The sequence below is a fragment of the Phaenicophaeus curvirostris genome, chromosome 3, assembly GCF_032191515.1.
Source record: "Phaenicophaeus curvirostris isolate KB17595 chromosome 3, BPBGC_Pcur_1.0, whole genome shotgun sequence".
In the NCBI taxonomy this organism is placed as follows: domain Eukaryota; kingdom Metazoa; phylum Chordata; class Aves; order Cuculiformes; family Cuculidae; genus Phaenicophaeus; species Phaenicophaeus curvirostris.
This window is the reverse complement of record NC_091394.1, coordinates 97,715,374-97,725,784: the sequence shown is the minus strand read 5'-3', so window position 1 is coordinate 97,725,784 and position 10,411 is coordinate 97,715,374. Positions and strand designations below refer to the sequence as shown.

Sequence of the window (10,411 nt, the reverse complement as noted above, 5' to 3'; positions counted from 1 at the left end):
CGGTCTATATCAAGCAATGTAGTAGTAGGATGAGGGGCAACAGGCTTAAACCGACAGAGGGGAGATTTAGAAGAGATATTAGGAAGAATTCTTTTCCTGTGAGGGTGGTGAGGGATTGGAAGAGGTTGCTCAGAAAAGTCGTGGATGCTCCATACCAGGAGGTGTTCGAGGCCAGGTTGAATGAGGCTTTGAGCAACCCCATCCAGTGGGAGGTGTCCCTGCCCATGGCAGGAGGTTGGAACTGAATGATCTTTAAGGTCCCTTCCAAACCAAACCATTCTATTGTTCTATGATTTCCAGCAGGACCTTCCCAGCCTGGTAATTAGACAATGTGGGCCAGTTTTTTTGGAAGTTATGGGGTTTGGAGACTATTCCCTGCATAGATGCAGCTGCTGCAGGACTGCTCACATCAGATGAAGATGCCTCCTCCCAGAGACTCTGTCATCTGGCCAGGTACGAAGGTTTGGCACAGGTTTTTCAGGCTGGAAGTAAACATTTGTCTCTCAGCTTTTTCTTTAATTTCTGAAATTTCCTCTGAAATGCAGAGAGTTCTTGTACTTCTTTGCCTTTGAACACATAACCTAGAAAATCTCTTTTCAAGTCCGTCTTGTGGGTTGCTGAGGCATATTCATACAGCTTAGGTCTTTTTATCTTTTTTCCTTGTGGTTAATGGAATCCCCCCCAACACAATAGGCTGTGATTACCCACAAAAACAGGTTCAACAGATTGCTGCTTGAATGTTCTTATTCCTTCTTGTTATTTCTCTGGTGACTTGCCAACACTACAAGGCAACCGTGTAGGGTGTGCATAAAGGAAACCGTTTCAAGAGATGCTTAAAGACATAGATAAGATCAACTGAAACTATAAACAAGTAAAGTATGTTGTCACGCTCTCCCCCTCCAACAGCCCTTCAGACTGAAGGAGGGCACAGGATTTAAGCAGGGTGTTGGCATGTATTCTTCCATCCAAAAACTTCTAAGGTAATGAAGATCACATTTCAGATATGCGTGTGAAACCAATCAGCGAGCACGCATTGTTCAGGGCCACTTAATACCAGAAACCTAAGACCACACCTCCCTCCGTGTTTAGTTGTTTGTTCTGTTTTTTTTTTCCTAAGAAGAAAGCAAACACAATCAGTGTATATCACCTTTATTAATAGGATTATAAAATTCTCTGCTGAATATGAGGAATGCCAAACCAAGAATATGCCAAAATACCTTTCCCTAGATAATGTTGGCTTGGAAATAACTTCTAAACTCTCATAATTAACATAATGATTGTATTGTGGATGTGAAAACAATGGGTCAGAATTTCTGAGGGTGTAGATTACCCAGAAGGGCTCTTTGTAATTGAGGCGGGGTTTGACAAAATGGTGAGATGGTCACCAGAGCTCTGGGTTTGGAGAGATGAGGATGGTATTTTTTGTCAGGAAATAACCAGATTTTTCAGCTGGAGTACTGTGTTCAGTTTTGTAATTCTCAGCGCAGGAAGGACATGGATCTGCTACAGCAAGTCCAGAGAAGGCCATTAAGATGATCAGAGGGCTGGAGCAGCTCCCGGATGAGGACAAGCTGAGAGAGTTGGGGTTGTTCAGCCTGGAGATGAGAAGACTCTGGGGAGATCTTAGGGCAGCCTTCCAGTACTTTAAGGGGGCCTATAGGAAAACCGGGGAGGGGCCCTTTATCAGGGAATGCAGTGACAGGATGAGGGGGAATGGTTTTAAGCTGAAAGAAGGGAGATGTAGATGAGATATTAGGAAGATTTTTATTCCTGTGAAGGTGGTGAGGCACTGGAACAGGTTGCTCAGAGAAGTCATGAATGTCCCATCCCTTGAGGTGTTTACGGTGAGGTTAGATAAGGTTTTGAGCAACCTGATCTAGTGGGAGGTGTCCCATCCCATGTCAGGTCCTTTAAGATCCCTTCCAACCCAAACCATTCTATGATTCTATAGTCCTTTGATAACAGAACATGGTTTACTTTTAACATTTCCAGAATTCGAGTGATGTTAACTGTGAATAAAATTCCTCCAATGGTGCAATAAATAAACAAAGGTGCTGGGAATATCTTCAAGATCATCTGTGTTTTACCTTTGCCTCTTTACGTTCCTTATTAAAAGTTTGTGTTGGGGGAGTCACCTGGGATAACCACAGAAAGGTTCTTCTTTACCATTTTTTGCAGTTCCACAATCAAACTTGCCCAACACACACTGTAGGAGTATTTACTAGCTGGGTGTGGCCTGGGGCACAGGAAAAGCAAGCAGATGGATGGGGCTGAAGCATTTGTGGATGGGAAAGCCAAGGTGTTTGGCAAGCAAATAAGTAGTGGTCTTGCCACGATACTCAGCGAGGGTTGGCTTAGAGCAGAGATGTTTCTCCAGGCACCATCCTGAAGGACAAGAGGAAATGGCCTCAAGTTGTTCCAGGGGATGTTTAGATTGGATATTAGGAAAAAAGTCTTTACTGGAAGAGTGGTGAAGCACTGCAACAGGCTGCCCAGGGAAGTGATGGAGTCACCATCCCTAGAGGTTTGCAAAACCCATGTTGATTTGGCACTCCAGGACATGTTTTAGTAGGCGCAGTGGTGTTGGGATGATGGCTGGAGTTTACCGTCTTAGAGGTCCTTCTGATGTTAATGATTCCATGATTCTATGAGCAGCTCAGCATAGTGAGCCCGAGAGACTCTCTTTCACAATCTGGTCCTGTTGTCTTCCCAGTGCTCCCATCACCTGTGTCAGTAGAGGACATGGAGAGAGGAGAGAGGAAGACAGCCTGCTCCCACTCACAGCCTCCTGAAACCCTGCTCATAGCTAGGGGGAGATTTTACAATACCAACCCCCCAGCTATGCTTTTTCTGGTGAGTCAGGGATTGCAAGTCAGCTTTACACTTCTCTTCCCTGGTGATAACACTTCCCTTCCTGGCCATTCAGAGGGAATTTAACAGACTCGGGAGGTGGGCTCAAGAAGTTCGACAAGGCCAAGTGCAAGGTCCTGCGCCTGGGTCACGGCAATCCCAAGCACAATTACAGGCTGGACAGAGAATGGATTGAGAGCAGCCCTGAAGAGAAGGTCTTGTGGTGCTGGTGGATGAGAAGCTCAAAATGAGCTGGCAATGCATGCTTGTAGCCCAGAAAGCCAACCGTGTCCTGGGCTACATTCAAAGCTGCGGGACCAGCAGGGCTAGGGAAGGCATTCTGCCCCTCTGCTCTGATCAGAGCTCACCTGAAGGTGTTGAAGGCCAGGTTGGGTGAGGCTTTGAGCAACCGCATCCAGTGGACGGTGTCTCTGCCGTGGAAGAGGGGTTGGATAGAAATGACCTTTAAGGTCCCTTCCAATCCAAACTATTCTATGATTCCATGATTCTGTGCTAAACTCTAGCCCCTTCTGAGTGGAAAAACAGGAGAAAAGCACCTGGGGTTTCATGCATTGATGTCCACAGCTACAGATTCTTTTTTCCTGACCTTTATGGAAATAGCCCATATCCCTCTAACTGGCGTGAAAAAGAAGATGTGTTTACAAGCTGCAGGGCAAGGCATAGACATCAGGATTATTTAATACCCCTGGTCTTACACATCATGACTATACACAAAGCACCCAGCTTAAACAACCACAACTATTGTCCACCATGCAAACACTCATTTTCTTCTTCAAGGAACATAAAAAGAGGTGACAGTCTAGCAGGAGGTGGGGCCTGCTTTGTGGCTCATTCACTTCATTTATATCTCAATCTGACTTGTTTTTCTAGTAGAATTGGATCTTGGGTTGGAATCAGTACATTGCAAGCCACCAGGAGGTGTCCCATTAAAGCTGGCAGTGAAGAACGGTGGCAGCCCAGTGACCAGGAGAAAAGGATCCGTGCAAGATGAAGGTGTTTCTGTCTCTTCTGTTGGTTGCCGTTGCTTGCATGGAGTTCGGTAAGTTCCTGCTCTGACTTTTCCAAACTCCTTTGGTAGATGCAGCATGATGGGATGCGCCTTGTTCCATCTGAAGCCCATGCCTCTCATTTTGAGTAGTTTTCAGCAACAGAATCTGTCTTTGGAGTATTTCTAGCCTGTCAGATGTTAAGGATTGTCACGGTCTCATTGGGATTGTTAGTTCAGGCTCTTTAGGAAGTTTTACAAGACAAAATGTGATTCTATCATATCTATAAATGCAAATTCCAGCTTTCACTTTTTTAACAGTTATGCTCACTCTGACTCTCATCTTCCTTTTCTGGGTTTTATTTTTATTTTAACTTTCTTTTCCTCTTTTGATACTTAACTCTGACGCCAACTGACCCATTTAATGCAGTGTGTATAGCGGCTCTCTCTAATTATAAGCTGCACGTGTGGTTTATTAAACTTTAGCCACTAGAATTGGGAAAGATAGTCTGGGACACAAAGCTGGTGGCACGGGTGCTTCAGGGCTGACGTTCTTTCAGGTCTGTTTCGTAACCCACTATGGTCTGCATGAAGTAAAAGACAATTTAGGCTGACTATCTTGGAAAACAACCAAGCGTGAATTGTTCTGGGGACTTTTGCAGAAGGATTTCAGAGTTTGTCACCACAGGGAGTGATCTGCACCATCCGTGCTCCCTCCTTTCTGTCCCCGTTAGGCTGTCACCTCACTGGAGAGGTTTGCTTTAAACCCACAGTCAAAGTGGGTTGACAATGGCAGCCTGATATTGAGGGTGGCCTATTTGGGATGTGAAAGAAAGGAATAAGCCCCATGAGTCCAATCTGTACAGGGATGCCATGCACACCTTAGCCCTCCACTTCTATCAGTGGGGTTCAGCTGCTTCTTCTCCAGCACCGACTCCAAAAAGCTAAACACAGAGGAGTATTTGGGATATCAATGTTGTCCCCTAGGAAACAGGGAGTCATCTCATTGCAGGCAGCCCCACGTGAGCCGTGATGCCACAACCTCTAATGATGGAAAGGAAAGGACATCCTGGCATAGAATCCCCATCCTGGCATAGACTTCCCATCCCCTGAAGCTGCCACCAGGATAACTTTTTGCACAAAACCTTCTTTTATACTGATAATCCCAATCTAAGAGCTGGTGTTAGCCTGGTTGGTCAAGGTAAGCCCTGTGCAGGGTCAGTGCAGGAGCTGTGATTGTTAATTGGGATTTCTACATGCTTTGCACAACTCCTTCCGAGCCAGGCCATGTAGGGTCTGATTTTATCTATGCCTGACTCAGATATGTAGCTACATTAGGATTTTTTTTCATAGAATAATAGAATGGTTTGGGTTGGGTTGGAGGGGACCTTAGAGACCATTTAGTTCCAATACCGCTGCCATGGGCAAGGATACCTTCCACTAGATCAGGTTGCTCAAAGCCCTAACCAACCTGGCCTTTCCTTTGGATTTATTTCCTTCTCATGTAAAGATGCTTTCCTTACTCCATCTTGAGGTCTGCAGAGTGGGTTCTGCAAAGGAAGGACAAGTCGGTGAAGAAAGAATGGAGTTTAGGAGGAATTTCTTTGAGAACATGGCTGCTGTTTGGAGAGGCAGACCCAGAACTGGAACAGTAGCGTTCTCTGTTTTTTGAAAGCACTGACTGCCCTCTTGTCTCTAAGACACGTTTTCTGGCTCTGGTTGCTGGTAGGTCAAAGGTTTGGGGTGCCTGTGCTGTGCCAAGATCAATGGGAGCTTCATGTGCTCATCATGGGTGATACGGTAGAGATCAGCCATCATTAGTCTCCAGAGTAGGAGATATTTCCTCTCATCATTATACCCTGTTTGTCATGTGGATTCATGTCTGCTTGTCAATGGAGAGACAGCAGTTCGGTGAAGAACATTATTAATCAATAGAAGATGGCTTGGAGAGAAGAGGACTATCTCTATAGTCAGCTCTGCTTAAGAGACGGGCAGGAATCTGAAAGGTAGAATGGAGTAGGAAAGTTATAGGTTGGGACACAAGTTTGGTGTAGGATTCACACATTGAACCCATTGCCATCCTACTTAATACCACTTTGTCATGAGTTGAGCAGCTTTTTATATTTCCCTGCATTAAACATTTCCTGAACTGCTATACTCATAGCAATAGCTACTACTTAACATACGTAGCCATGTCTGAACCTGTCAGTATGAGTAAGATTAATGAAGATACCTGGCTTGCCCATGTTGGGAACAATGCTCTCTTAATTTGATGTCCCTTTGTATTTATCTTTTGGCTTTTTTTTTCTCTTTATTTGTTGTTTTGTTTTCCCCACAACAAAGGAGGTGATAGTGGCACAAAACATATTTGAAGGGCAGTAACTTGAGGTGTGCTCGAGAGGTCAGTAATGGGTCCAGTCCTGTTCATCATTGTCATTAATGATCTGGATGGTGGGGCAGAATGCACCCTCAGAAAGCCTGCAGATGACAAGAAACTGAGAGGAGTGGCTGATACACCAGGGGCTTGTGCTGTTGTCCAGAGGGATCTCAACAGACTGGAAAACCAGGCTGACAGGAGCCTTATGATGTCCAATAAGGGAAATTGCAATCCCCTGCCAATAGGGAAGAACTAATCCATGCTTCAATATATACTGGCAGCCACCCAGCTGGAAAACAGCTTGGCAAAAAAATCCCTAGGAGTCCTGGTGGACACCAAGTTGAACATGAGCCAGAAATATGTCCTTGTGGCAAAGAATGCTAATGATGTCCTGGGATGCATTAGAGGAAGTATTGCCTGCAAGTTGAAGTAGGTGGTTCCCCCTTCTCAACACTGGTGTGGCCACACATGGAGTTGTGTGTCCACTTCTGCGCTCTCCAGTTCAAGAGAGACCTGATCACACTGGAAGAAGTGCAATGAAAGGCCACAAAGATGATGAAGGGGCAGAAGCATCTCTCCTCTGAGGAGAAGCAGAGAGAGCTGGGATAGTTCAGCCTGGAGAAGAGAAGCCTTTAGGGTGGATCTTATGTATATAAATATCTGAAGGTAAAGTGCAAAGAAGATAGAGCTAGGTTCTTCTCAGTGGTGACTTTTGCCGGAACAAGAGGAAATGAACACAAATAAAAGCATAGGAGGTTCCCTCTAAACACCAGGAAACACTTTGTTACTGCTAAGGTGACTGAGCATTGGCATGGGTTGGCCAGAGAGGCTGTGAAATCTCTCTCCTTGCAGATATTAAAAAACTGTCTGGTTATGGCCCTGGACAACTATCTCTAGGTGGTTTTGCTTGAGGAAGGTGGTTGGATCAGATGATCCCCAGAGGTACCTTCCAAGATCCATCATTCTTTGATTCTGTGAGTCTGTGATCATTTTCTGAGGCTTTGCTAATAAAAAGGTGAGAAGAAAAGCAGATGCAAAATAAGAACAGAGTTGAGGTAAACCAGCCACAAGTGTGTTTATTTTCCTGTGGCAATAAGGCAGATTGGAAGAACTTGGGGATGTGATTTGCTGGCAAGCACGACAGTTAGATTCTTGGCATAAACATGTGAGGCACGGACTATTGAGCAATTGTGATAATGATTAAAATAAGGACACCTTGCTAATTGCACAATTGAAGTATTGGACTTCTAGATCGCTGCGTGTCTTAGCTGGTAGCTGGCACCCAGGGCAAGGTCTTCAAAGGATTCAAACACGAGATGTTAAGGGCAGCGATAAGACAAGGGGGAATGGCTTTGACTTGAAAGGGGGAAGATCTAGACTAAACATTAGGAAGAAATTCTTCACACTGAGGGTGGTGAGGCATTGGCACAGTTGCCCAGAGAAGCTGTGGATGTCCTCTCCCTGGAATTGTTCAAGGCCAGATTGGATGGGGCCTTGCACTACTTGGTCTAGTGGGTGGTATCCCTTGCCCATGGCAGGGGATTGTAACTGGATGATCTTTAAGGTCCCTTCCAACCCAAACCATTCTTTGATTCTATGATTCTATTCAGATTTTGTAAATTCTCTCTGCTGGCATCCAAGCACCACACCAAACAGTCTCCTTGAAGGTCAGCTCTGTCTTGGACAACTCAATTACCCTTACCGAATGAGGGAGAAGCAGATGAATCGAGAAGCTCTTCCTCAGTATTTTCATGAATTTACTCCTGATTTTTTTGTGCATTTTTTTTAATCACCCTCATAATTTCTTTACATTTGGATGTCCCAGAACATTTATCTCATATTTGATTAGCTCACAGACTCAAGCAGAAATACAGGCTGAGTGGAGTATGAATTGAGAGTAGCCTTGAAGAGAAAGTTTTGGGGGTGCTAATGAGAAGCTCAACATGAGCTGGCAACATGTGCTTGCAGTCCAGAAAGCCAATCATATGAGTATTTTGGAAAGATATCCTCCTCAGAGGTACCTGGATGGGCACATACAGAATCTCCTGGTGCACACTAAGGCTAAACTCATGTTTTTCCTCTTTGCAGTACAGACTTTGAAATGTTACACTTGCCATGAACCTACCGCTGTTGATAAGTGCATGACAATTCAGAAATGTGGAAAGAATGAAACCATGTGCAAGACAACCATGTATTCCCTGGAAGAAGGTAAGGGCAATTACTTCTTTATCCATATTTTTAGTATAGAACAGTGTTTCATAGAACCATAGAATGGTTTGGGCTGGAAAAGAGTTTAAAGATCATCCAGTTCCAGCTCCCATGCTATGGGCAGGGACACCTCCCACATGACCAGGTTGCTCAAGGCCCCATCCAACCTGGTCTTGAACACCTCCATGGAGGAGGCATCCACAGCTTCTCTGGGCAGCCTGTGGCAGTGTCTCACCACACTCATCGTGAAGAGTTTCTTCCTAATGTCTATTCCACTCTTCCCCCTTCCAATTTAAAGCCATTCCCCCTTGTCTTATCATGACAGACATTTGGAAGCAAAGCAGAAATGCCCTTAAGTTCTTTGGAGGTCTTGGGAAGGCATCATCAGTTTGACTGGTGACCCTACAGTCATAACTTGTCCAAACAACTGTGGTGGAGGCATCATCCCTGAAGGAGCTAAAAAATATAAGTAAATGTGACACTTTGGGACATGATTTAGTAGGCCTGATGGTGTCTGCCTGATATTGGACTTGTTTATCCTAGAGGTCTTTCCCAAACTTAATGATTTTATGGTTCTGTAAGTAAAGAAATGCACTGTCATACATGGGAGAGGCAGGAAATAGTGAGTACAGTCAAAGTGAAGGCAGAAAAAGTGCCTAATTGACTTTTGCAGGGTAGAACTCATCTGGGTAGGATATGGAGGATGCAAGGTGCTGTTCAGCTTGCAGCTACTCAGTGGAAACAGTTTCCTGTATTCCTGGTAGGAATTAGAACAAGGTTTGAACTGGATCTAAGACTTTGATAGTAAGGGAAGCCAATGCTTCACTAGGGACAATGAGAGTTCTCTTATATTCCTCCCATTCCTAACTGTTCTTTCATGTTTTCTTGTAGTTTATCCCTTCGTGGGAGTCTCGACCGTCACCAAGATGTGCTCTTCCGTCTGCATCCCATCTGATGTGGATGGGATTGGCATGACTCGCCCTGTCTCCTGCTGTTACACTAACTTATGCAACTTCGATGGAGCAGCTAGTTTGAGGATCAGCTTTGTGCCAGTTGTGATGGTAGCAAGTTCCCTTTGTGCCCTCTTCTGGACTAGGCTGTGATGAGTTGATAGGTCTTTCATGCTGAAGAACACAATGAAGAAGAGAATAAACCTCTACCAGCCCAGCTTTCTGTTTGGATGCCTCATGGACAACCCTTAACAGCTCCTAGAATTTGCTTTTTTAGTAGTCACCCTTTTCCCACAACCAAGACACAAGTAAAGCTCAGGAAGTCCTGACACATTTTTCAGTTTTCAACAATTCTCACAGAACTAACTATGGAGATTCTTTGCTGTGCTTGTCTGGTTGGGTTTGAACTGAAAAATTCTGCTGTATGAAGTATATTTAAAGCAAAAAAAAGCTTGTGCTAAGGCCTTCCATACCTCTTTAGAGCATTTCCCTCCATGTGCTAGCCAGCAAAATAACTGAACTGACCAGTCTTCCTAGATGAAGTTCAGTTATGTGGTTGGTCCTCTCCACCTTACAGTTCTGTGCTGGCCCTTTATGCTCTCTAGATCTCCTTCTTTATACACAAGAGAGTAAGGAGACACTTCTGTGGCCAAAATATGAAGCAGAAGACTAAACTTCCCATGCCAGTGATCTGATTCAAAGAAGTTAATATCTCTTGTTTTCTGTACCTTTTTGAGCAGAATAAAAAGAAAGTTGTGTTAAAACTGCAGCGATCACTGGTTATTTGTAATGCACCTGTCCTCTCATAAATCCCCTTCCCTTCCCTTCCCTTCCCTTCCCTTCCCTTCCCTTCCCTTCCCTTCCCTTCCCTTCCCTTCCCTTCCCTTCCCTTCCCTTCCCTTCCCTTCCCTTCCCTTCCCTTCCCTTCCCTTCCCTTCCCTTCCCTTCCCTTCCCTTCCCTTCCCTTCCCTTCCCTTCCCTTCCCTTCCCTTCCCTTCCCTTCCCTTCCCTTCCCTTCCC

General features: G+C 44.9%; 1 protein-coding gene across 1 annotated transcript; it reads left to right on the top strand.

Moving 5' to 3' along the window:
• The first annotated feature begins 435 nt into the window (after positions 1–435).
• Positions 436–10,122, top strand: LOC138719438 (ly6/PLAUR domain-containing protein 2-like). The gene is made up of 4 exons (XM_069854781.1): positions 436–453; positions 3,745–3,910; positions 8,322–8,441; positions 9,333–10,122. Exons 2-4 carry the CDS (start codon positions 3,859–3,861, stop codon positions 9,542–9,544), a joined length of 384 nt encoding a protein of 127 aa, XP_069710882.1. The 5' UTR covers positions 436–453; positions 3,745–3,858; the 3' UTR covers positions 9,545–10,122.
• Positions 10,123–10,411: the final 289 nt, after the last annotated feature.

Coding starts and splice junctions, on each gene's coding strand:
- LOC138719438 (XM_069854781.1), top strand. CDS start 3,859: ATGAAGGTGTTTCTGTCTCTTCTGTTGGTTGCCGTTGCTTGCATGGAG. Junction 3,911..8,321: donor CGTTGCTTGCATGGAGTTCG/GTAAGTTCCTGC, acceptor TCCTCTTTGCAG/TACAGACTTTGAAATGTTAC. Junction 8,442..9,332: donor CATGTATTCCCTGGAAGAAG/GTAAGGGCAATT, acceptor GTTTTCTTGTAG/TTTATCCCTTCGTGGGAGTC.